The sequence below is a fragment of the Poecilia mexicana genome, unplaced genomic scaffold, assembly GCF_051168715.1.
Source record: "Poecilia mexicana isolate PSO_F unplaced genomic scaffold, ASM5116871v1 scaffold_2, whole genome shotgun sequence".
Taxonomy (NCBI): Eukaryota; Metazoa; Chordata; class Actinopteri; order Cyprinodontiformes; family Poeciliidae; genus Poecilia; species Poecilia mexicana.
The window spans coordinates 19,773,152-19,800,994 of record NW_028263371.1 but is presented as its reverse complement, the minus strand read 5'-3'; the positions used below and the strand labels follow the sequence as shown (position 1 = coordinate 19,800,994).

At 40.1% G+C, this 27,843-nt stretch overlaps 2 protein-coding genes across 2 annotated transcripts; one reads left to right on the top strand and one right to left on the bottom strand.

Annotated features, from left to right (window-relative positions):
- Positions 1–293: 293 nt before the first annotated feature.
- Positions 294–16,977, top strand: tmprss3a (transmembrane serine protease 3a). The gene is made up of 14 exons (XM_014968388.2): positions 294–446; positions 571–608; positions 2,773–3,007; positions 3,862–3,975; positions 4,473–4,589; positions 6,326–6,449; positions 8,133–8,252; positions 9,851–9,897; positions 10,382–10,547; positions 11,785–11,954; positions 12,732–12,827; positions 12,940–13,082; positions 14,903–15,055; positions 16,145–16,977. Exons 1-14 carry the CDS (start codon positions 428–430, stop codon positions 16,172–16,174), a joined length of 1,572 nt encoding a protein of 523 aa, XP_014823874.2. The 5' UTR covers positions 294–427; the 3' UTR covers positions 16,175–16,977.
- pknox1.1 (pbx/knotted 1 homeobox 1.1) lies at positions 16,295–27,699 on the bottom strand. The gene is made up of 11 exons (XM_014968387.2): positions 27,284–27,699; positions 25,926–26,029; positions 24,436–24,563; positions 24,059–24,230; positions 23,383–23,583; positions 23,117–23,234; positions 20,955–21,052; positions 20,296–20,424; positions 20,138–20,214; positions 18,490–18,656; positions 16,295–17,917 (listed from the first exon to the last, which is right to left on the bottom strand). The coding sequence occupies exons 2-11, from the start codon at positions 25,974–25,976 to the stop codon at positions 17,736–17,738; spliced, it is 1,323 nt and encodes a 440-aa protein (XP_014823873.2). The 5' UTR covers positions 25,977–26,029; positions 27,284–27,699; the 3' UTR covers positions 16,295–17,735.
- Between the last annotated feature and the right edge of the window lie 144 nt (positions 27,700–27,843).

Genomic DNA, 27,843 nt, shown 5'->3' with positions numbered 1-27,843 from the left:
ACACAAAATGCTGTTTATAAGAGAAAGTAGTTATTCTTAAGGGAGAAAATTTTCAAACTTACATGTCCCTATTTGAAAAATGTTTGAACCTTAAACCCCCTTGAGTAGCTGAGCCACCCTTTGCTCAGTGTACAGAATTAGAAAAGGAAAACTGTCAGTACTTGCAAATAACCAAGAGATCAATCCTCTAGATTTCTGGGACATGGCCATTTGTAATCCAATGCAACAAGTGGGAGGGAGTCTGCAACCTGAGCCACAGACCTGAGAGCCAAGCTACTCAGGTGTCTCTTTCTAACCGGAGACACGACAGAAGACGGAGAGCAAAGGAAATAGAAAACAAAAACGGGAGCACATTGTCATTGAAAGTACGGTGTGGTTGGACTTCATTTTATCAGATAAAACTAAATAGCATATCAACAATGACATAATGAGTATTGCAGAAACAGGTATGTTTAATTTGTAAACTACAGTTTCGTAGAATTACTTCATACTGTATTTTTCTTTGCTGATTCTTGTTTTTCCATTATCCTTTACCCATCCATTGACCCCCTACCCCATGTCTCTTCACAGATCCTGCTGCCAACACCACTGATATATCAACTACAACAGTAAGGGACAAAAACTGAAAAATGATCAAATTAAATGTTTGTACAAGTATTTATTTTAGAATTTATGTAAACAAATGGTGCATTTGGCAATTCTGAAGTAATTTTCATGTGTGTTTTGTATTTTTGTAACTTTATTTGTGTTCATTTCTGTTTCCTGGATAATATTTCAAGAAAATATACATGAGAAATTTAGAACAAATGAAGATAAGAAGATACTGGACTTCATAAAATAATTTTAAAAATAGTTTCAATATTCACCATGTGCCTCTTTTATTAGTGACACCTAACTTCTTATTTGCACTCAGAACAGGTTAGCCTATCCCATTGCAGAAACTCAATGCATTTAGGCATCTAGACACAGGCTATTTTCACACACAAGGCAAATGGGACCCAAATTACCTTTTTCCCCCCTCCCCAATATGTGACATATATCCCACTTTTTATTGACAATCAAAATGACCCAGTTACGTGGTACTAAGTTGTATGATTGTTTTCAAAGTGTTTCCAGCCTGAACAGTCATGTCGCATTTTATCTGACTTTTATGACATTGATGCGAGACGTGTAATTTGGCACCAGAAAAATTCAGATGCTGTAAATCCGAACATAAACAAAGGCTGAAAATTAGAATGATGAACTTATGAATGAAGTCTGTCAGTGAAGTGCATCGCTGACAGACCTGGGGCCTCGTGAATAAAGCGTGCGTACGCACAGAAAATGTGCGGCGCCAACCCAGCTGACCAAGGGGTCTCGATCTGTACCAGCAGGACTGCTGAGTAGTACCACATGGATTGAAGGACCACCCTTTCTCGCTAACTCCTCTCCAGTTGTTGTGGCTGGCATATGTGTCGACCGACAGAAGAAGAGATGCTAACAGCACAGGCCTGCATCGTAAAAAGTGTTCAGAGAGCATAATCATGTTCATTACATGTTGGCTTTCTGCTGAGCACTGAACTAACCTTATCTTCTCTCTCTTATCTTTTATAGTAAAAGTTTTAATAAATAAAAAAGTTACATACTGCAGCTTCAAGTGAAATAATTTTAAGGAAGTGTAACAACCGGGCCCCTATGTGTATGTGTACAAAGGGTGTGCTCACACTCCCACTAGAAATCTGAAGCACCAGCAGGACAGAGGTCTCATTCTCGTGGCCCCCACCGTGATAAGACAGTATAATATTAGTGCAGCCCACAGAGTGAGGGACCTCTGAAGGAAGTCCCGCCTGCCGTCGTTCCTCGTCATGGCTGACATTCGGTGCTAGACTAAGCTACACTGACTTCATGCTCACTACGCTTGTAACAATAGTGCGGCGGATGATGGACCAGTCCGGTACCAGTTGCTTTTTCTTGCAGTCGCCATTCCGGTACTTTCTACCATTAACAAGTGCCACGATCAAATGCAGAGAAAGGCGACTGCTACCGGGCTGTTTGTCATCCGCTGCTCTGTTGTGACAAGTAGAAGCGGTAATGACGTCACGCGTCGAGACGTTCTCTATACGTTGCTAGCTGGCTAAAGATTTCTGTGAAACGTAGAACAAGAGCGACGCCAAGTGGAATAAACTTAGGGTGCGATCACACTGCAGCCTAAAGAGATCCGATTCCGATTTTTTTCGATGTAATGCGACCTGTATCTGATCGTTTCATGACAGTCTGAACAGAACAGGTCGGATTCTTTTCGAATATGACCCATATCCGATACGTATCCGATTCAAATGTGACCTACCGTCCAGGCCGCATTCATCCGAACTGAACGTCACTGATACTCAACAAATTCTGTGTCCTGATACGCGTAAGTGGGAAGAAAAACAACTATGACGGAATATAAAGAGGATTAAGTTAATATGCTGCTCCGGTTGGACAGCAACTTCAAATATGTAAGCTAAGCTCCGCCGTTAGCCTCCATGTTTACTTCCGCAAACACTGAGCACTTCTTCTTCTTTTTATGGCGGTTGGTAGAACACTTAGAACGCTGACGCTATTGCGCCCTCTACTGCGCATGCGGGACACTTTCAGGTCGTTTGCCCGTTCAGACTGCAGAACGCATACAGGCCGCATTTGTGTGGCTGTGTGAATTTTTAAATCTGTCATGGTCATAAAATGATTTTGGGTTAACTGTATGTTGATCAGTTGGATGTTTAAATAAATTAACTTTACATAACTTTCATTTAGGAACTGACGACAGAGATAGGTGGAGGTTCAGACAGCTCAAAGATCGAAGTGGTTTCGGTTACGGAAGAAGATTTCCCCCCGGTAGAAACCCCCAACACTCTTATTGTCAGTCCCCTTGGCAGCTTTATTGCAGATTTTCAACCAGAGAAAGATCCAGGCAACCCAGAAGGGCTTCATTCTCAAGCTGCACCCAGTCCAACCATGCCAGTCACAAAAGTTCAGCCTTTTGTTCATGGTGAGATATGTTGATGTTTTCAATATGAACACACTTCCTGTTAATCATGGCAGTTTGGCAAATAACAACTCTACTTCTAGTGGCAAAAGTCTTAACTTGCTTGTTGTGCCATTACTATCCTTTGAGTGATGTCCACAAAACCATACTGTTCTGATGCAGGATAAGCATGAATCTCTCCCAAAAATGGTTGTAACACCCTTATTTCTGATCCAATTTCTGTAAAATTGCAGATGTGGGTGGTATATCTTACATATAGAGATATGCTCGAGATCCCGATTTAGTTTCTGGAGATCCTGAAAAACTTGTCTTTTTGGGTAAAAATGCGTGTTTGTACAGTTTCTGCAAAGCCGGTAGTGGTGGTGGAGGCATAAAGAACGATTTACAATGTTTCCTATGGTCTAGAAATGTCCCAGATGACGATATCAGGCTGAGAGACACAAAGCTGAAGTTAGTTTCCGATTGCAGCTTCTGATTTGGGAAATGGCTAAAGGGCGATTCCACCTATTTTTTCACAACCTCTGCATCTTTCAACTCTAGTTAAAAAAAAGCTACAACCTGACTAGATTATTCTGCTCTAATAGCAGAATATTTGAAACCAAAGTGTGAGATTTGTGAAACTTCAGTAAAGTGGGATTTCAGCACTTTTTATGTATTTGGATCACACTACAATTGCTCCAACATCTACACACTTCAAAGATGGACAACATTCTTCTATCGTAGGCACAATCCATTTCGCATGTCAGCCTTTGTGAATATGAAAAACATATTCTGATTATCAGAAAATACAAAATACTGGGAAAAATCAGGGGTTCAGCTAAATATTCAAAATGTTATTGTGTTTTTTTTATTAGCAGACAATGACTTGGTTAAGGGATGGAAAAACAGATTCATTCTTCATCGATTTGAACTGCTGATCGCTTCAAGCCTCATCTTGATGATGTTTCTTGTTCTCGGGATTGGTCTCGGAGGTAAGGAGCCCAGCTTTGTGTTACCTCTGTGGACCTGGCAATGACTGACTCAACCACAAGAACCTAATGCACAGTTGTTGTACGGAAAGTATTTTTTCTGTTCCAGGGTTATCATCAGTTCATTAGTGTTGTGAACAACTGTTTGACCCCTTCTTGATGTCCTTTCTTTTTTTTTCTTTTTTTTTTGGAGGTTTGTCACCTTTCAGTGTTTCGGTACATCAAACCAATTATATTAGTGAAAAACAACACAAGTAAACACAAAATGCAGTTTTTAAATGACGGTGTTTATTAAAGGAGCAAATAACAGATTAGGCAACTGCAATCAAGCATTTGCAATGAGTCCTCCAGTGCTGTGGAGGAATTGTGGCCCACTCCTCTATGCAAGATTGTTCCAGTTTTAGTTCTAAGGGTTTTTGAGAATTAACTGTCTTTTTAATCTCAAAAGAAATGATTATCCATTATTACCCTGCACACATTTTTCATCTCTTCATCTACAGTGGGTCTAAGCTGTGTGGGAAAGTTTCGCTGTGGTTCATCATCCCAGTGTGTCAGTACTATGGCTCAGTGTGATGGAACAATGGATTGTGAAAACCATGAAGATGAGCTTGGTTGTGGTGAGATGCACTGGTATCAAGACACATTTCATGTCTCTGCAGCTGAAACCAGATTTACATACTGTACTTTATTTCCTTCACTGTCTGGTGTAAAATCAGACCAAACATTTTCTATTTTAGGTAAGCAAGGATTACTAGCATGGCTTCTAAATTTTGAAGACAATTAATGAAAATTTATTAGATATTCTTTTTTTTCCAACTTTCTTCAAAGTTAAAAGTTTACATAATTTGTTTTTGTATTTTGTATAACTGACTTTTTACCTCTATGACGTCAATCAAATTTTGTAGCTTTTTACAACAGATCAATATACCTATTAGCACCCAATGTCTTTAAATGTTAATATTCACATGATGTCCCTTCTTCATGATCCCATCCATTTGTGAACTGCATAGATCATACATGCACATACCAATTCTAAATTTAGTTTAAGAAAATCCAACAGTGGAGTACTGGATGGTATTGAGACTTTAACTTTGTAGAATTCCCTCATATGAGCATTCATGCTGTCCTATTTGTCAACATTTTACTGTCCCTCATGCAGAATAATCATGAAAATGCAGATTGAAAGACCAACTGAGGTTGAAAGAATAGCAGTATCCACTGTGACGTAGGAGTTTGATAGTCTAACGTGTGGATGGTGGATTTTTGTGGCAACAAACATCTTAGATAGATATTATGTTGTGACTGTTGTCATTGGTTGGGTTAACAAAATTCTGCCTAATATCAGTAGCTGTTAGCGAGCAGCAGCACACTGCTGGCGGATATTTAGTGTACTACGAAGCAGAAAGCTGACATCGTTGTTTCTCCCTACATCCAGTGGGTGGTGCAGGTGATAGTAGCCACACAGGCACACCTGCTAGAAGGAAACAAACACACCCACTACAACTCTTTCATTCTATTGGTTGAGAGGTTGCCAGGCGACTGTGACAAAAGGCAGTTCAATGTTTTGTAAGCTAACAGAGACAGCCTGAAGTGACTCAATTCCAATTTTTTTTGTCAAATCGGATTTTTTTTTGCAGGGCCGTTCACACTGCCACACATATGCGACCTGCATGTGTTCTGCAGTCTGAACGGGCAAACGACCTGAAAGTTTCCCACATGCGCAGAAGTGGGCGCAATAGCGTCAGTGTTCTCAGTGTTCTGCCAACCGCCATAAAAAGAAGTAGTGCTCAGTGTTTGCGGATGTAAACATTGAGGCTAACATGTCTGGAAACATAATCACTGAGAGTGTAGCATATTCTTTTGAGGTATAAACAGGAAACCATGTTATTCAGCCAGTACTTAAAAGATTGAGGTGAGGCAGACTTCTACTCTGTGAGAATGACATCCATCCCAAAAGAGATGGCCTGTTATACAGGCAAAGGAAGAGCGGAGCAAAAGTCAGATACCCCAAAGATGGCAATAAAACAGTCTGAAGTTATATTCTGTCTGTATGCACCTCAATAAAGACAAAAAATGTCAGACCAAAAAGCTGTTAAATCATGGGTCAGGATGGGTTAGGTTTTTTTTTTTTTTTCTCTGTGCGTGATCCGGCAGGGTTTTTTGTGTGGTTTTGGAAAATGACGGTCTGATGAGAGCACTTCTTCTTTCCCTGCTGTCCAACTGTGAAATTTCCTGTGCTCCTCCTGAGCATCGCCCTAATGCAGGAAGGTTAAGTTAAAATTGAGATTTGTCTAAACAAACATACAGATAACATTTTACTAACTGTTCTGTTTGTGATCTCTCTGTTCATTAGTACGTCTGAGTGGCAGGAGCTCAGTTCTGCAGGTTCAAAAGAGAGGAGAGTGGAGGACAGTGTGCTCTGAGGAATGGAACATCCAGCTAGGGATCTCTGCCTGCAAGCAACTGGGATACTCAAGGTCTTCTTGCTTTCTTCTTTTTTAATATTAATTGCTAATTTTGAAACATATTTCTTTTTCTGCTTAGAGTTAGGTTAATATTTTAATCTGAAGCTTTAGCCTGTTATTCTGTTAAGCTCCACAGACAGTGAAGGCAGAAAATAGTTTGTCATTTAACTTAAATGACCTGACATGAACAAAGAAATTAGAATCAATACACGATTAAACACAAGACCAACAAGTTGAATATTTAATATAGATTTCAAAGATCAATATACCACTGTTACAGGTGCTGAGTGGTGGCGTCTCATTAGTATGCACTGTAACTGTTGGAAAAACGGTTAATTTTATTGTAACATTTATTTCATTCATATCTCACAAAGTGGTTACAATTTAAATATAACCACATTGTTTTGCTGCTATTGGTATTATTACAGTCTGCAAAATAGTGCAAATCGTTCGTGAATGTCAATTCACGAATGATCCGATTCTTCTGAACAGCTCTTTACTAAGAATATCAGACTGGAGCCTCACTGAGAGCCGTTCTTTCTTCTTGTAGTGCTCTGCCTACACTGCAGTAGCTATTATTATTTTATTTAATTATATACATTGATATTTATTTAACTCGCAAATAATTAAAACCCAAGAACTGCATGCACATTGCTCTTTGATTGTTTATGTTACCTGTCATGGTGACATTACAACACTGTGCTGCCTGGCTTCATGCAGCGGGAGAGAGGGTGAGTACAGTCATGGTGACCGCCTTTTGCTTGGTTACTTCTTGCTTGTTGCTCCTTAGTCAGTGTTCATAGTTGAGCATTGTTTACAGTTAGTGCGTTAACTCCAGTGCTGTTTAATGGTGCAGATAGTTATGGTTTCTGACATGGGCAATATGGGCAAACACCCAGGGTGTTATCTTTTTAGGGATGACACGAGACCACCGCGGATTGTGACATGGAGATTGGACTTTGTTCTGCTTTTAATATTGGTTAAATTTATTTCAGCTCTAAGTATTTCATATCTATGTGTTTTTATGGGAATGTGAATCTTTCAGGTCAATTTGAGAACCAATTTTGATCATATTTCACGTTCCATCATGTCATTTAGCACGGGGGGCTGGTCTTGGTTTTGACTCAGTCTCAACTTCCCTCAGTCTTGGTCTCGGACCCTAAAAGTCTTGGTCTTGTCTTGGTCTCGGATTAGGTGGTCTTGACTACAACACTGTCCACAATGCCTCCTTTTCAACTCCTCTGGGATTTCTGGCTTCAGCTGTGGTATTATGTTTCACTCCCTGTTTCACTCCAACCAGACAGAATCCAAAACAAGAAGGAGTAGCCGTCAAAAAAAGCTATTTTCTTACAAAAAAAAGCAGGAATGACTATTTGAAAAACTGAAAAAATCTCAAAGAAAGCAGAGATACTCCAACCTTCTGCCACCATAACCTACTGAAAATTATTTTGAAAGGGTATTTGGTGCCAGAGGAGGACAGGAGGACTTAATTCCTGCTGTAATAATCTACCTATGATTGAGGAACCATTTAAGGTGTAGCATAGTGAACAGATTTTTGCTCTGAATGACTTCAATGTCAACATTTATCAAAAGCACAACAAACAACCTTCGGAAGCTATGTCATTTTACAGTAAAATAAATAGTTCCTTGTACATACCTATATTTTTATAAGTGTGTTTGAAAATATGTTACTAGGCATGTGCTGTCCTCCTTCATCTCACTGACCTCCATCGAGCAGGACCTTCAAACCAACCTAATTTCCATCAACTACAGCCAGGCAGAGGTCATTAAGCTTCAGAGTGCTGCAACCTTCAGGTATGCGACATTTCATCATCACAGGTGAGGGAAGTTTATGCAGAATAAGCAAATTCTTTTTGACCGAGAGAATAAAAAAGAAAACTTTTTGCAGCAGTTTGGATGAGCCTGTCTCTCTATGAATAAGAATGAACTAAGAAACTAAACTAAATACAGATGAATAAACTTGTATGGCAAGACCTTTTGAGCAATAATTTATGCAGAGGACTGTATGGCAAGAACAAACAGTCACTATTTTCAGATAAAAGGTAAAATAATATTGTGGCATGGGTTTGTTGGGACCATGTCTGGTACTAAGAATAAATATATTTTACAGACAATAACTGTAAGGAACTTATCATTTATGTATGTTTTTAATTAGATTTTATTTTATATATTTATTTCTTCAATATTATTTTTCATGTCAGTGTTAATGTCACGATGTTAAGTGACTAAATGACACTTTCAGTTTGACTCACTTGGATTTGACTAAGAACCAGCTTCATTCTTTGCAACTTCTGTTCAGTAAAACTATTAACCTAAAAATCAATAGAAAGGTCTATTGAAAAATATCATCCATGGTTCCATATTTATATGGCACTAAAAGGATATTGCAACTTTTGTTTTTCCACTGAAAGCTCTGGTTTGCACAGCAAATGCCATGTGGGCGAAGTTTTATGGATATGTCCCATTCTCCTGAAGGCAGCACAGAGCTGCACCAGAAACTGATTATGATAATGTAGTTGAGGTTCTATCCATGTTTTAATGTTGCAGAGCACAGCCTTTTTACAAAGTTTCAAAGTTAAAACTGGTATTGCTAAGTGATTTATCTTATCTGGCCATTTTGTGCAAGATTTAGTAACATCAGAGCAAGATTTTTTCCCACTCTGATTGGCTGCTGATAGGGCTACCAATTTTAAGTTGAATGTTCATTGCATTTTTCTTAGACACCTTTAAAAATAATTTCTGTTCACATGGCTTTTTTGTTCTTTGGAAACTAATAATTCAGTAGTGTGTTTCTCTTTTAAGGATTTTTGACGATAAATACAGAAACAACAGTACAACTCAAGACAGCAACAATAATGATAGTAATATTAATCATAAAATAATATTCAGTGCAAGTAGCCTACATGGTGGCTAGAGGGCGCTGGCTCACAAAAGGTTGAGAAACACTGGTGATGAAGTTTGTTAAAGACAAACAGTTTTATCCCACTTTCCTGTCTGACAAAAGACCAAAAACTAAAAAAAAGACCTCTGGAGCTGACAGAACCTCAAAAGAATAACAGATCATTTAAAAATCATCAACAGACACAATGTGTTTAATTTGCTGTGACAAAGAAGAAGTCATATCTCTCACTTGGTATAAGAATGTTATCTGATGATCCCCTGCACATCTGGAAGGAATACATTTAAACTCTGATGTGTGAAATTGTTTTTTCCTCACTGGGAGTATCGTACTAAAATAAATTCAAAAATTATCTAGGTTATTGTGTGTGCGCCATCTCATACTTTAACTACATTTCTAGTGTACATAAGTTCTGCTCTGGATCTACCTAATAATTGATGGAACTTGTTTATATGTGCTTGTATGTTATATGACCCTGGCTGTGTCTTTGCAGTAAGAAGCAGTGCAGCTCAGGCATGGTGACCTCTCTGAAATGTATTGGTGAGAGAACACATTCAATCTGACTTCATTTATTTTTTTACTAACAGTATTTAACGTGAAGCTTGAGAAGTACAGTTTATGACCAGGACTTCCACTCACCATGAGCATGAATGTCATATTAATTTGAGGCTTTTAATCTTAAATTTGAACTGATATTTTTCTGGGTGGAGTCATGATTCACACGCACACGTCCAAAATTGGTGGTTCCCCTCTGTTAGAGGACAAAAAGCCCTAAGCCCTATTGTGTGTGTGTGTGTGTGTGTATATGTATATATATATATATATATATATATATATATATAGGCGACAATTAGCTTCGAAGAGAGCCTAGTAAGTTAGGCATGCAGATGACAAAAAATTCATAACATATTGAAAATGGTGAATTGAAATACCTTTTTCATCAATTTGATTGTAGATCATTAACAAAATATATTTGACTTTTAAATTGATCGTCTGATAGTTGTTGTCCTGCATCTTTTCTCAGAGTGTGGTTCTAGGCCTCAGTACAAGGCTCGAATTGTGGGGGGTAATGTCTCCAAACCAGGTCAGTTTCCCTGGCAGGTCAGTCTCCACTTCCAGAGGGAACATATTTGTGGAGGCTCCATCATAACATCAAGCTGGATTCTCACTGCAGCTCATTGTGTGTATGGGTAAGTCAGACAATCAAACCTCTCTCTGAAATTCTTTCAAGGCTGATTAATTGGAAAAATGTCTCACTGAACATTCAAGATTAGAAAAGCTAACAGCAGGACTCTGGATGCCTGTAAGCAATGAATAGAATTTACTCATCATGTTAGGTAACAGTTTACTACCAAGCTGGACTGAAATACATCAAACTTAGTCAAAATATTCACTTTAAGAGGTGTTTAAATAACACAGTTCTGAATAGGATTGATATGGAGTGAAACTAAGGGATGCCCACCGTGGCGCGTCGCCCTCCTCTCATGGGGTGGGACGTCCGCTGCAGTAATAGACATTTTTTTTATGTTTTTTGTCTTTAAAAAGTGATCCATAGAGCAATCATTCATGCATGGAGGTCGGTTAGAGTACCCCAAACTGTACTCTTATCAGAGTATGATACTTTAAACACGTTTAAGAAAGCAAGTGTAAAAAGTATTTGATAAACTGCTCAAATACTAAGTAACTGATCATAACACCTGATTAATATTCAAAATGTGTCCTTAGCCAAAAGTATAAAAGTTATATGAACATTCTAGTATTTTAAATAATATTACTAGAATAATTTATACAAAAAAGGAGTTAGGTTTGGAGGCTGGTTCTAGAACAAATTCACCACGAGGGCCAAGATAGTCAGTGCTTCTTGAAACAAAAACAGAGCAGTATCTCATCATTTGATATAATAAGTGGGCCAAAGAGCCACTTGTGTCTCCAGAGATCCAGTTTGCAGATCCCTGGCAGATGGAAAGTGTGATCTTATCTCCATACAGCAGCTAAATGTGCAGCACTAGAATATTTAATTCATTGTTAAAGTAAAATTGTGAAGATTTAAAAAAATCACCACTGAGTATTAACATAAGACATTTATTTAGTATAATTTCTTTGGTACCCCGTTGGCCCCCATCTAGATCCGCCCCTGGGCTGCAGGTCTGTGTCTGGTGCATTAAAAATACATTAAATGACCCAAGTCCTTCTTTACATACATAGTATGAAAATAAGTAAAATAAAGTAACCATGCTGTCCTTTCATTGTCCTTATTAAAAGCGTGCTGGCCAGCAAAAAGCAGCTGCCCCCTTTTCCACCGGTTTTACCTCAGCAGCCCAAATCGGCTCGGCTCCACTTCAGAGTGACCGTGTTCCCACAGGCTGGGCTTTGTAGTAATTCAGAATTTGAATCTAATGTCTCGTTTGTCTTTTTGTCTGTGGCCAGATTTGAAAACTCTTCCCTGTGGACGGTTCATGTGGGGCTGACAGAACAGCTGATCCATGGCGCCCATTCTCTGGCTGTAAGGAGAATCATACGCCACGCTCAGTACTGGCCAAAAGGACTGGATTACGACATTGCACTGATGAGGCTACAGGAGCCGCTTGTTTTTGATGGTACTATTACTTAGACCAAATCTGCTTATGCTTATGAATTCATGCTTTCTTCTAATTTATTCATGGCAGTTCAGGTTCAAATCAGTTCTCCTTCTTCTACTTCAAACAGTTGTTTGATAATTGTTGTCTTAAGATATGGAGGCTGGGAGGGAAACTAAGAGAGACGAGTTTCATTTTAATCAAATCGAACTCTATGACAGCCAACATTTTCTTAAAGAAAGCTGTGGGTAAAATACCGAGACATCAGTATGGGGGATTTTTACTGCTGTAAGTGAAGAGCACACACTTTCAGAATTTCATCTATTTGTTCTCACAACTTGTAATAACTCAAAATTTATCCTCTCGTTCAAATATTCTAAATAAATGAGTAATGAGTCTCTAGGCAACCGTGATAACAGCGTCGGTAGAAAATGATTTGGTATAACCACAGAATATCAAAGAAATATTTATCAAACCAATAACATCCTTTAGACTACGGGTGGGAGCGTATTTGCTGATTTTCAGTCAAACAGTGTTTCGCAAACCGTCAATAAATAAGGATTATTGAAGAATATTTAACTCTGCTCACATTATGGGAGGATAAACTGTCAATAAAATCCTATTTTCTTCCTTCAATTTTCTCCGCTGGTTGCAATAAGTTGCATCCTTCTGGGGATGCTGTGTTTAATCCAAGGACAGATAGACTGATGAGTATCAGAGTATCAGTTTTAATCCAAATGTGAGATGAACATACGGTAAATATCGTCAAATTCTCTGAGACATGCACGTTTTCCGTAGGCTTTGTGGAACCCATTTGTTTGCCTAACTATGGAGAGGAGTTTACAGAAGGTAGGATGTGCTGGATATCTGGTTGGGGAGCCACAGAAGAAGACGGTAAGTCTGTGTAATTTGTCAATCCAGTCTCCTACATAATGTTAAATTTGAATATTATGATAAATGTCTGTCTAAATATTTGCTTTTCATTTTTTTTAACTAATGTTTCTAGGAGAGTCCAGTGTGGTTCTACGCTCGGCTACGATACCGCTCATCTCTACCAAGACCTGCAACCAGGCAGATGTTTACAAAGGCCTAATCTCTTCCTGGATGATATGTGCAGGATATCTGGAAGGAGGAATTGACTCCTGTCAGGTACGGCTTGTTTCCTTTTAACATGGAAAACAGCAGAATTACAAAAATCATATTGCTTTCTTCTTATGCACCATTTCCACGCCGCCGCAAGTGGCTGCTTCTGTGTTTTGGTGCTCTCTGCCTTGTTTGATTTTATGTGTAAATACCATGAAGAGCTATTAGACATACTATTTCTATGTATTAATTACCGATCCTTGTAGCACCGATCCTTAGCATATCTCTAGCCCAGTGGTTCTTAACCTTTTTTGAGGTACAGAACCCACCAGTTTCACATGCGCATTCACTGAACCCTTCTGTAGTGATAAATAAAATATGACGCCCCACCCCTAAATTCAAGATGTAGATCACTAAGTCTTCTTAAAACGTAGAGTCTCTGAGAACAGTTCTTCAAAATATACTCAGTGTTTTCAGCAAAGTTGAGCTGAGTGTCGAGGAACGACCCAAGGTATTTAAAATTTGCCACAGTTTCAACAGGTTGGCCATCGAGAGAAACTGGAACCACTTTAAGGTCTTGTTTAGATCATTTAATTAGCTCTACATTCTTAAGAGAATGAAAAATTAATAATAAATAATAAAGACTTTGTGGTATTATTAATATAATTATATTAGTTGTGTTACCACCTCCACGCCACTAGAGGCAGTAGCAGGCCCGAAAAGATGCGACTAAGGAGCAGATTTAGAAGTACACCGAAAGCTACAGAATTTGGTAAAAACTGAGCTTTGCTGAAGTAATTAAAGACACAAGTTCAAATCCATGCTGAGAGTGGAGCTCCTTCAATCAGGGCTCCTCCGCAGCTCTGATTGGCTCAGCAATGTAACGTGATCCTCTGCAGCAAAGCGGGGCGTCATCACGACTTTACACAGTGTGTCTTTACCTCCGCGGCAGAGGCTCCACCGAACCCCTGGGGTTCGGTCGAACCCAGGTGAAGAACCACTGATCTTCACTAAAAGAGTGAGTCACCGCAAAAGAGGCTCGAGAGAAGAGGTTCTAGCTCGGCATCGCAGACGTGGACTACAGATACCTTTACCTGGGATTTTCCTCTCCAACATTTGCTAACTGCTAGAAAATGGACGGACTGGCCCTGCTGATGAGTAGGAACAGAAACCTTTCTTCCTCTTGTGCGCCATGCTTCACAGAGACTGGGCTTTGTGGTCAGATTCCAGACGGTGCTCTGCACCTGAAGGACTTTCAGCGCGACTCGGAGCTCTCAGATTCTGTGTGGAGTGGACTCTGGAATCAGGACAGTCCTGACTAGAGTAACCTGAGTCAGGAATTATAAATAAAGACAGTTTATTAAATGTTAGACCAGAGCAGGGGACACTTTGAGCCACTGTTATGCTGCTGGAGCCAAGCAGCATAGAAGTGATATTAAGTCCTTATAATCACTACTGGAGTGGGATGTGCACAGTGGGCCAGTGCCACCTACTGGTCATGGGTTCGATTCCCAGCCCGGGGTCTTTCTGCATGGAGTTTGCACCTTCTCCCTGTGCATGGTGGGTTCTCTCTGGGTACAGTTAAAAACATCAGGGCTTTTCCTGCATGTCTTCCCCCTCTCTCATTATCTACTTTTCTGTCTGACCACTTTCAAATAAAGGCCACTAGAGCCACTAAAACCTAAAAAAAACAAAAAACAGAACATGCAAAAAGATTAAAGAGTATGACTTGTGCATTGCTGTCTTTGTAAAACCATTTTCATTGCTGTGAAAGATCTTTATTACATTTTTTCGTAGTTAAAGTCATACTAGGAGTATCAGCAGGAATAGCAGAGTACTATTTGAATAAGAGGCTTGCATCTATTTTTGCATGTACATTTGCACAGGGGGACAGCGGGGGCCCGCTTGCATGTGAAGACTCTTCCGTGTGGAAGCTTGTTGGAGTGACTAGTTGGGGGGTTGGCTGTGCTGAGAGGAACAAACCAGGAGTTTACACTAGCATTACAAAGGCACTCAGCTGGATCCGCCTACAGATGGAAGTGAGTATGTATGACAATTCAGTCTGTTTTAGGATTAGTCTTGAATTTGCACCTTAGAGCTGTAGTACGTAGTAGCGTTTATTAAAAAAAAACATATTTTTTGACATATGTGCTGTTAAGCCCAGAACTTAAACCCACTTCTGGGGTTAACAACGGTCCCTGTGGTCTTCCATTTCCTTACTACGTTCCTCACAGTGGAACTGACAGGTTAAATCTCCAAGGTAACTTTTTGTTGAACAATCTGTGTTTCCAGATCATTTGAGAGTGGTTTTGTTTTGAGGTCCCCGTGACGCCTCCTCTTCAGAGGAGATTCGACCAACTTAAATAGCTTCTCTCATGATTGGACACACCTGTCTAGTTCAAAGCTTAATGAGGTTACCAAACCAATTCTGTGTTTCAATAAATCAATGATAAGTAGTTAAGGGTATTCAAATCAACAAAATGGTAAGGGTACCCAGATTTTTTGCACCCGTCTAAATTTGTTTTAATCATATTGCCCATTTTTTCTTAGTCCGATAAACTTCATACCAATACTGAAGTGTTACTGTGTCCATCAGTTATTAGATGTGTCAACTGAACCAGCTGTTCCAAACACCCAACGACTTGGAAATAAAAATAAAGAATAATACGGGTGCCCAAACTTAACAAAAGGTGTATTTATTAAGCCTCATTGGAGACCTTTCCAAACCAAACAACTCAGTCTAAAGCTAGATGAAATCACAGCTGGGTGTCGTCGATTCATTCCTAAATTACCTATTAAAAGCTGCAGCAGGACCAGGAAACAACCAACTTATCCATTTTTACTAATTTGCCAGAAATTAATTTTTCATTCGGTCTGCTCATTTGTGCATTCCTGTCCAAACGTTACAGTACCGTGTTTAGGTAGAAATGACATTTTTTAGATTAAACATCTTAAAACCCCAAAACAAAACAACATGACGCGAGGAAAGAAATGTTCCATCTTCTCAGCCCGAGTTCAACAACAAACAAAAACAACTGAAACCAGCTGCTTCAGTGCTGCAGATGAAATCTGTGTCGATGTGAAACGTGTCTAGGTCGTCATAAACACTTTGCATTTCTTTCTTTCAGAGAGAAGAGGCAACTACAACATATAACTGAAAACCAAAGTTCGACCAACATCCTGGCTTCCAAAAGATTCACATCAAACCAGTTTAAAACTCTCTGAAGCGGGACAGAAACGTCTGCTTCAAGGTGAACATATGGATGCGACAAACAGGGGAGAGTTGGGCATTCTTTATTCCAAAATAGAAAGCTCTAAGGAAAAACAGACAAGATCATGGTGAACAAACCCAAATGAGGAACAGCTGTGTGCGGTCACATGGGCCAAGTGTCTAACAAGACTGATAAAAACTAATGTTCAGTACAGGCTTACCATGATTCAGACAACTGCCACCCCAATTCGTGGCGTAACGACAGCTTAATGAAGACATTTTGAATACTTCACCAGAACAGTGACAGAAGACCAAACGAAGGCGTTTTCCTTCCAGTTCTTCTTGAACCGAATTTCCTTAATCTATGCAGTAGAAACATCACAAAGAAACAAAAAGCTGAACGCATCCCAAACATCCTCTGCTGCTTGTTGGTGTGACCCGCTGTGGAGCGTCTTTCCACAGATCTCAGTCTCTCACCCTGTGATTGTGTAGTTAGCATAGTGTTCTTGATTGTGCAATTGACATGGTCATGCCAAGGGTACAACTGTGAAATGATTCAAATACGTAATGCATAGTATACACAATATGGGTAAACTGGAGTTGGATAAAAAAAAAAAACATGAGCACAACAACCAATTGACTTTGCATGATTATTTCTTCAGATATCGATCTGTGAGCCGTGTGCAAAGTTGATCTTTTTACTACAACTTTGTTCTGCAGTTTAGTGTCTTCATAAATTTTTCAAAAGGGTCAACTTTGTTTGTGCTTCTTGGCAAGAGGTCTATGAAAGGAAAACATAATAAGGCCTTGTTACTTGGTCTTTTGAGTTTAAAAATCAATTTAAATAGCAATGTTCATCACCATTCAAGTGTTTTTTTTTTTTTTTAGAAAACTTTAAGGAACCCTGAAAAACAGGCCTGCTTTTAGGAATCTGTACATAAACATTCCTTACAAAACAGAACACAAAGATGAAAAACAAAAAAACACTAATGTCATGTTTGTATAGAAAAATAAGCATATCTACTTTTTTTTTTCTTCCTTTCCCCCTCTGCTCACTGGAGAGCAGGTCTGAAGAATGCGTACATCTACTCAAAACACAAGCATGCAAAGAATGAAGACAAACCATTACATATACAACTTATGTGTTGGCATCCAAAAAAGAGATCAAAGAGCAAAATAATAATAATAATAATAAAAAAAAACAAGAAAGTCTATTAATAACGGAGCATACAAACTTGTTTCTTGTGTTTTCAACACGTATTTTCTGCTTGATTTCATCTTTTCAGCTTAAATATACAAAAAAGTGCACTCGCCTACACGAATAAACTTGTTAAAAAAACAGTTTCTGAAGTGAAACTTCTGAAGTACACACACGCAGCGCAGACTTGAGGTCAGCTGGAAGAGCACAGTACTGTCCATGGACATTCTGTGCTTTTGTGCTCGGTGTAAACCCAATGTGTCTGTGTTACACATGCCTTCTGAGTATGTGTAGGTCAGTGTGTCGGCTTTTACTGCAACGAGTCGCTGTTGTCGAGCCCCAGAACGGTCATGTCTGCGTCGTCATCGTCTTCCCCGCTGTCGCCCGACTCATCTTCGCTGTGGCCTGCAAGCATGACCTGCTGCACTGCCAGGGTGGCTCCGTCTGACGTGAGGCTCTGCAGACTCTCCATGTTCATCGTCACCATTGTACCTGCAGAGAAGCATCACCGTTTCTATGGCGGCGTCTGAAGGAAGCTGCTAGAACGGATGCCAAACTGAAGGCCCAGTGGCTTCACCATAACTGGTCCTTTAAATGACATGAGACGAACCCCCCTTCATGTTTTAACTTTAGGATCTCCTTCAGTTCCATCTCTTCGTAGGAACTGTGACTCCTTGGGGCATCGGTCGGGATACTGCCAACTTGCTCTCCTTCCACAGATGACAGACTTGACCCCGTCTTTTAGTGTTTCTCCATCCCATTGGCTGAAATGTTGCTGTGACTAACTGTATGTGCGCTCCTTCATTCCTATAGGCTCAGAGCTCATCTGCTCAGCTAACAGCCATGTTACCCTCCAACATGAAGCTACTTGGAGCGTAGCTTCATCATGGCTTCATCATGGCTTCATCATGGCCAATACAGTTAAAATAATACCGTCTTTCACCTGTAGCTAAAATAAAGCTACCTTTTTCCTGAACTTTGAAATGTGCAATTTATACTATATGTAAAGAGTCGCCGACTCTTTACATAGAATAGTTGATTCGTCCTGATAGGCTGCTACTTACCATCAGGCATGGTAACCTGCTGGTGGGTTCCTCCCCCAGCAGCAATGGAGTCGGGCCAGAAACGCTGCAGTGGCCGATTCTGTGGAGTTTTCTTCTTGGCTTTGGTGGACTCAGAAGAGCTAGCATCCAACATCGGCTGCAAGATCCGTCTCCGTGCGTTTATGAACCTGGAAACACCAGATGTTCTGGGGTCTTTTTCACGTTGGATTTTGTATCGACTTTCGCATATTTTAGGCAGATAGTGTTCCCAAGAAGAACTGCTGTGAATTTGCCGTAGATTATTTTTTGGGAGGACAAACGAATAAATAGGTGTAACATATATCAGAACAGAACATTTCCCCAAATCCAATCTCTCTTATTACTGTTCTTAATTATGTAGCTTTCATATAAAAAAATAGATGTTTTCGTTACAACTGCCATCTGTCATGACAGCGTGGTATGAGACAGATAATCTGTGAAAAAAAAAAAATCATGCTCCTCTGCCTTCTCTCAGTGCTCACTACAGAAACACACAATTCAGTCAGAAACAACCAATCAGTCAGAAGCAGGGGGTTAGTGGTGTCAGGTCACATCCTCCCCGTTTCCCTGCTGCAGCAGCAGAGCCACCAACAGAGGCAGTGCATGTGGCCGCAGGTGATTTTAACCATGCTGATTTTAAAGTAGTTCTCCCTAAACTTCATCAACACAGTAAATGTGCCACTGGAGGAGCCAAGACGAGGACAAACAGACTAAAAACAGTTTCTATGCGAGAGTTGTTGTTGCCCTGAACACAGCAAATCCATCTAAAGAATTGATCTTTACTAATTAATTCATTTATTTACTTATTCTTAACATCCTGGTTGTTTTGAGTTGTTATTTTTCAAATGTCGTCGTGCTTTATCCGAGCACAATGACATTAAGAGGATTTCTGATTCCAAGTTGTTTCTCTGCCATCATCACATTTAGCAGAACGTACGCAAGCATAATTGACAGCCCAAAGACACTTCCTCTCGGCTCAGATTGGGTGTTTTTGATTGGGCGCGCTGCACTGGGGTGACGGTAGCCACGCTGGTAGGAGCTCACCACACAATCAGTGGGCTGCCAGTTCGATCCCTGCTTTGTCTGTCCATGTGTCCTTGGACGAGACACTTCACCCGCCTCATGGTCACAGGTGGTGCCACGGCGCAGCAGCTGCGCCTCCGTCAGTGGTTGCAAATGGCTACAATCCAAGAGCTCACAGTGTGAAATGACCGAGTGAAGAGCTTTGAGGTCCTCTGGACGTGTTAAAACACTGCAGTAGCTCCGGGAGAGGATCCAATTTTTCACAGATTTTCTGTCTCAACATGGTGGCGGTTTTAACAAATATGTAGAAAACTTTTTTTTTTTTTTTTTTTTTAACCAGTTACATACTGCAGCTTCTCTAGAAATGCAAAGTAGTTTTACAGGATCCTAACATCTCGTCAAATTTCTCTTTTTTTTTTTTTCCTTTCTTCCAAACCCTGCTGTACTTTAATTTTAAAATAAAACACTACATTGTTGCTTGCTGTGATTTTATGGAACTTTTTTTCCCCCCTAGGACTTGTTACAAACAAGAAATGTCAATCTCATTGGTGTTCTGATAAAACAAAAACTTATTCTGTGAAAATAAATAAGTCAAAGGAAAACTAACCAGTTATTGACTTGTAGAAGTGTCAGATTTGTTTGACCGGCAATCTGTTTCTTCTCATCTTCAGTTGGATAAGGATGCTGCAGGAGGAAGGAGCAGGACATTCATAAATAAAGGTTGAGGTGTGGCCCGTTCACACGGCGTCATCGATATTTACTTACCCCAATATGCTGGAAGAGCCAAGAGCGCATGACATTGGTGGCGTGTTTGGGTAGAACGCCCCGTTTATTTTTTGTTGAGTTGTCCTCGTGATTGAAGAGGTTCAAGTCCTGGTGAAACTGTAGCTGAAGCTAAGCAGACATGCTGAGTCATTCTCTGCCCCCTCTGTGTTCAACTTTTGTCACAAACGTTTTAGAGCACGAAACTGTTTTTTTTTTATAGTTTCATGTTTTTCCGTGCCAATTTATAGGGATAATTTCATTTATTAGGGGAAACTATTCGAAGCTATCCGACACACCCTGTCAGCTAATTTGCTACATCTGTGCAAAGGATGTAATAAATTTACATTTTAATTGAATTCCACAGGAAGGTTTTCATAACAGATTGGCTTAAGGGATATGCATCAGATTCAAGTCTCACATTGGTTTTTGGAGGCCATTTTTACACATTCAGGAATAGATTTGTTGTTGTGCTTGGAATATTTGCCCTGCTGCTGCATAAGCCATGAGACTTTCAGCTCACCAGTCACATACACTGTTTGAATCTGTCAATTTCAGTTTTTCTTTCACTTTTCAGGCAATGCCAGAGTGCAGCCCAACACCAGAAGACGTGACTTAGAAATGCAGAGCCAGTTCACAGCGACGAAGCAGAGAAGCGGTACCTGATTGTTTTGGACACGTATTGTCCCAGGAGACAGGGCCTGAGTCACCACCTGGCCCTGAGGAGTGACGACTGTTACTGGCTGGTACACTGTACTTCCTGAAAGAAACCCGCGCGCACGCACACACACACACACACACACACACACACACACACACACACACACACACACACACACACACACACACACACACACACACACACACACGTATCCACTCAGTGTCACATGTTTTTTCTGCTCAGTGCTGCTGACAAGTCAGTGATCACATAACGGTTCCGGCTGCTACAACAGCTCCAATCATTGCACAGAAATAGCTGCGCTTCACTTGGTTGACCGAGTAGTAATGAATATTCTCCAGGTATTTCCTGGATGTATCCGCATTTATAACGAGGTTCCTGCAGGTTCTACAACTCAGATTTAAGACCATTCGGTAACACTTTATTTGAAGGGGGTGAATAAGACTGTCATGACACTGTCATAAACATGACATAACACCTGTCATGAACATGAATAAGCCTTCATGAATATTTATGACTGTTGTCATAAAGCGTCATTCGGTAAATTATGACACTTTTAATACAAAGTTGACATTATTCAAAATGTCTATGACAACTTGACATTAACCAAGAAATCATTACTGATATATTTTTGTTATAAAAGTATTACTGATTGCACTTTAAAAATTAGGTAACTTTATGTTATTAAAGGTAAAGTTTAAACAGTAATGATTTATTGGTTAATGTCAAGTTGTCATAACAAAGACATTTTGAATAATGTCAACTTTGTATTAAAAGTGTCATAATTTACCGAATGACGGTTTATGACAACAGTCATAAATATTCATGAAGGCTTATTCATGTTCATGACAGGTGTTATGTCATGTTTATGACAGTGTTATGTCATGTTTATGACAGTGTTGTCATGTTTATGACAGTGTTGTCATGTTTATGACAGTGTTATGTCATGTTTATGACAGTGTTATGTCATGTTTATGACAGTGTTATGTCATGTTTATGACAGTGTTATGTCATGTTTATGACAGTGTTATGTCATGTTCATGACAGGTGTTATGTCATGTTTATGACAGTGTTATGTCATGTTTATGACAGTGTTATGTCATGTTTATGACAGTGTTATGTCATGTTTATGACAGTGTTATGTCATGTTTATGACAGTGTTATGTCATGTTTATGACAGTGTTATGTCATGTTTATGACAGTGTCATGACAGTCTTATTCACCCCCTTCAAATAAAGTGTTACCGACGATTCTAAATGAAAGTTAAGACCTGCTTCGCGACAGAAATTTGCAATTTTTTATTTTTTGCAATTACCTAAAAGTCTTGTCACATTCTTACATTGGTTGAAATGAATTAGTTTATTTGAATCTCTTTGCCCGTTTGTCGTCATGGTTTCATGCTCTACTCCATTTTCTTTTTCTTGTCTTTCTCAGTTGTTTTCCACTCCATGATAACAACTTTGTCGAAATAAAATTCGACTTCAGATCTGGGTAGCACTCAATGCTGCTCTTCAATAATTTATAACACATTTACAACAACCTCAGCTGACCAAAGTGCTTCAGAAAAATCACGACTTTGCAGGCAGATATGATAAAACAGGAAATAATATTAAGTTTGGCAAAACTAATAAGACAATTATAGAATTGGTAGAAAATACCAAAAACTAATATGAATAAAAACCAAGACATATTTAATTTGAGCTGCAGCAGCGAATCCTCCCCTCCTAAAAAAGGAATCAGTAAAGTACCGATATCCACACTTTTTCTCTTCCCCCCCCCCCCCCCTTTTTTTAATTGATGTTGAAGGCCAGGGAGAAAAGATGAGTTTTCAGTCTGGACTTAAACTGACCGACTGACTGAGAAAGCTTAAAAGACAGAAGGAAACTGTTCGCCAGGGAAGCTTCTGTCCGCTCTGGTCTTTGCCTAGGCTGGCCGGTTGACCTCAAGGCTCTGGGTGGAGTCTAGAGTTGCAAGAGCTCACTGAAGTAAGATCAGTGCACCATCAGTGCTGGTAGCTGCAGTTACGCTTTTCTGGGAAGCTTTGGAGAAAGTAAAATGTGCCTCACCTGCACATTTCCCCCTCTGGTGTTGTTATAACTGTTTTATTCCACAAGCAAAGAACAAACTAACTGGAACATGTCTTACCTGTAACTACTTGGGTGGGGTTGACAGCTGTAACAGTAACGTTCCCTTGTTGCAGGGCTGAAGCCGGCACCACAATTTGGCCCTGGGGGCTGAGGGTGCCTGAGATGGAGCTTGGAGTCTGGAAATGAAAGCATTCGCACACAAAATCGTTCGTACTCAGATGGCTGGCTTTAAAACACACGCTTTGCTAAGATTTACACAAGAAAGTGGTGGAGCTGCAGTGGTAGCAAGCCTAAGGTGGTGCATGGGGCGCCTACACTGCACACCTGAGTCTTGGTGGGTGAGAAGTTCTGTGCCTGGCCTTGCACCGGGGAGTACGGGCTTCCCGGATCTCCACTCAGAAGAGTCTCGCTGTTCATCTTAGTCTTGAGGCAGGCGATGTAGCGGCTGCAAAAGTCCTTACACAGGTCACTCACCTTCTCCAGCTCCAGCAAATGGATCCGTAGCACTTGAATGGCTTTCACCATCTTAACGTTGAAAATATGAAAACAAAGAAGGGGTGATCAATCGAACCTCCAACCAGACTTTATCCACCGGGCCCTGTTCATACATTCACTTTTAACAAAGATAATAGCATAGAAGAAAAAAGAAAGTTAGCAGAGTCACACAGACAACTACTGGTGCCTTTACAGTGAAACCAGTGACACAACCTGCTGGTGTCAAACAATTAGAAACAGACTCAGAGTTTATTCAAACAACACTCAGGGTAGCGGCTACCTCACTGACACACACAAACGTATATATATATATATATATATATATATATATATATATATATACAGACAGATAAAAATGGAAAACAGGTGTGTTGTGTGTCACTGTGAGGTCTTAGTTTACAAGCCTGTTGTGAAATTTTACTGACAACATGAAAAGGCAGCTGAGCTCTGCCTTTTATTTCTCTGCAAAACAATAATAATAAAAAAAGAAACTATTAAAACTCACCAAGTTATCAAGTTCAGGGTCTTCACTGAAGAAGGGCTTCCCCTCCTTCTCCTGACAGCGGACAAAGTTCTCGATGTCCACGTCAAAGCTGGCCGATGTGATGCATTCGGAGCTTAGTGTGGACTGCTCACACTTCTCAAAAAGCAGAGCCAACAAGGGAAACAGGGGATGTCTGTGGAATATTGACCAACAGTTACAATGCAGAGCTACACTTTGTTTATTAGCACCCGTTATTGGGTTTCATGTAAAAAAAAAAAATAGCAAAATGTCATAAACCCTTGGAGCATTTCATAAACGGTGCAGTGATATTTACTCTAAGTTATATGGACTGAGAGACAACACTGTCACAAAATACGTAAAAAACAAGGTTTTATTACCGATATATAGATGCTTTGTCAGCATCCATGGGTGTCTGTGGTTCGGTGGGTACCGGGTTGGACACTTCAACCAATGTCCCTTCAAATTTAGACTCAGAGTCGCAGTCTACCTCTACCACACTCTGAATCTGCAACGATTAAGCAAAATGAGAGCAAATCAAATGAACAGAAAACCTGAGACAGGCAGAGAATACAGACTGAAATCATGTGAAGACCAAAAGTAGCTGGAGGATGAAGCTCAATACTACAACTCGACTTCAGGGTCCTGTTATTATATCCGCTGGCCCAGGGGCCACAGGCCCTTCGGAGCATAAACTGATACAGGGCATCTCCACCTTAAAGGCGAATGTATACCGTCCCTGTTTTAACTCCAATCAATCGGAAATCGTAACATGAACTCTTGGGATAGTTATGTGCAAAAGTATTCATACACTTGAAACTTTTCACCTGTTTTCCCCAGACAGTCTCACACTTCAGTGTACTTAATGGGATCAGGACTTTGACTGGGCCTCTGCATTTTGCCTTCATTTTGTTCTTCTTTGGCCATTCCAAGGTGGACTAGCTGGTGTGTTTTGGATCATTGTTCTGCTGCAGAACCCAAGTTTGTTTCATCATAAGGTCGTAAAACAATGGCCGGACGTTACGGCAGACAGCAGAATTCATGGTTTCAGTTATCAAATCTTCCAGGTCCTGAAGCAGCTAAACGGGCCCAGATCATCACTCTACCACCACTGCATTTTCTGTTGGCATAAAGTTCTTTTTCTGAAATGCGGTGTTACTTTTATGCCAGCTGTCATGGCAGGCGCACACATTCCCAAGAGTTCAACTTTGGCTCATCTGTCATAGGAATCAGATGCGTTCCTTTTCTTTTGTTTTCTTCTTAAGAATTTTTTGCCACGAGTAGCCTTTATCTGACCGTAATCTGACAGGAAAACGGCAGACAGAATGGGGAAAGACGTGCGACAAAAGAACGAAGGACAGAACTTGCACACAGGATAGCCATGTTGAGGTTAGGGTATGCACAGCGCTCATCGGCGCAACATGTGCTCTTGAAAAACTGAAAAGAACCTCAAAGTTCTTCTTACTCAGCAAAGGTTTTCATCTTAAAACTCTGCCATGCAGGACATTTTTGTCCAGTCTCTTTCTTATGGAGGAGGCATGACCTCTGACCTTAACTGAGGCAGATGAAGACTGCAGTTTTTTTTTTTTGGATGTTGCTGTGGGGTTCTTTTGAGGGGGCAAACACTTCCCCCCCCCCCCACTTCTGAATTAAATGAATGTTTATTGTGTCACCAAGAGCTGACAACATAAATGTGCACAAACTGTGCAACTCTGCTCCTGGTTACGTGCCAACACATATCCAAATGGTGTGGCGCTACCTCATAAAATTAAAGTTTAGAACATTGCAAGCTGGTTCAATGTTAACAGAGGTTTTGTCAACAACAGTTTTTACATACATGTATTCAAACTCAGGTCTCTCTTGCACCCACCTGCTGCTCCCCCTTTGGGTATTTGTCTATAGAAACCGCCTGGGCTGCCATCACGATCACTGCCAGCACTGGGGCATTATAGAAACCAGGGACAGATGGCCAACCTACACAATGCACAAGCTCAGTTAAACCACTGAAATTCAACCAAAGAGGCTGGTTAAAAATATCTGGAAAAAGGCTACAAGTTAGTAATAAAATATATTTTCCAAATACAAAAACCTTGAACACTGCTGCGATAAAGTATCAAAAGTTTAAATAAAACCCCCTGATTCCAAGAACTAAGCGGAATGTGGAGGAAAAAAAAGAGAAAGTGAGACAACGTCGAGGCGTAGCGTCCATCACTTTATTTCTGTACACCTTTAATAATTCAGCTAATAACATAGTTATATAGTTAGCGTTGGCGTGCAGCCGTGTTAACACACCCACCATGAAGTAGCCTTTACCCGATGTTAGCGACAGACATTTTGTACACAGAATACATTTAATTACTTGGGACAATTTTACTTTCAAACATGAGTGCACATATTTAAAATTGTAAGCAGTAAAGTTTGAATTAACTCGCTCTCTTAGCTGTGCCGTAGCGATAGCATCGCGTTAGCGTTAGCTTGTGATGCAAGTCTGATGCAAAACATTCGGATCCAGCTAATGCTAAATATAGTGAGCTAGTTGCTAGTCTTGAACGGCAGTGTCCAACAGTCGTCGACAGTATCATATTAACACACTGAAGTGGATCTAATTATTAGTCAAGTATAGAAATGTATCGCAAAATAAAACTGACGTTACTAAGCGGCTACGGAAAATAAGACCGCTGCAGATTGATATGAAGTAAGCCGTAAGACCAGGGGATATGAAACATCTCATTTTGGCTTTGGTCGATAAAAAATAACACAGTAAGTGCTTGTTAGTTTTCAACTCAAAATAGATTAGAACAAGGAAACGTTAGCAGCACATGACGGTAGCTTGCTTTGAGCTCAAATCCTTCCCATCAGTCAATCAATCATGCAGGGACAGCTGCCTTCTCCTTGTCTTTTCTCCCCTCCCCTCTGCGCTAACACTGCCGGGCCTAATCTACAACTCTGGCCCTTCACTTCAGCACAATCCTCCTCTGCCCCTAAAACTCCCGAGATTTTTCCTGACCCCCCTCCCTTATATACATATTTATATAAAAATATAGAAATAGAGACATATAGACAGATGGATGTTATCACAGTAGCTTTATCGCTTCGACTTCATTTCAAAAAACAGCCTCGGCTGTTTCGCCCAGGTTCTCGCTCTTTGCCCCGGGGCATTTTAGCGTGCGGCCTAGATTGTTTGATTGATAGGGAACGGGAAAAGAGGGATTTTGAGTGACAGCTTACCTGAGTGCCAATCTTCGTCACACTGACAAGCGGTTGCAGCAATCGGGACCCGCAGTTGTCGTGTTGCGTCATCACGCAAGGGTACGTTGCTGCGCTATGCTCATGTATATGTATGAAGCGGGCGGAGAAATGACGTCCTGACGCTTGGAGTCCTTGGAAGATTTTTTTTTTTTTTGGTGCTTATTTGACTAAGGGTTTCTTTGGTTTCATTATTTACATTTCGGTTAAACGTAAAGCTAACATACGCATAGCTCATTTCTGATCAGGGCAACTGTGGTTTCCAAACAATAATCATTAGAATAGAAATGTACACACCATGTGCTCATTCTGCTCTATTTTCACGACCCCTTAAGGCTTAGAAGCAGCCTATTTTTTTATTTATTTATAAATTATATTATATATATATATATATATATATATATATATATATATATATATATATATATATATATATAACATTTTAATTACCACATGCCTCAACTGAAGTTTCTTTAGCTGGTAGAAATCATGAGCACGTTCTCCCTTTACATGGCACTAAGCAAAGCAGCCATTGCATCAGA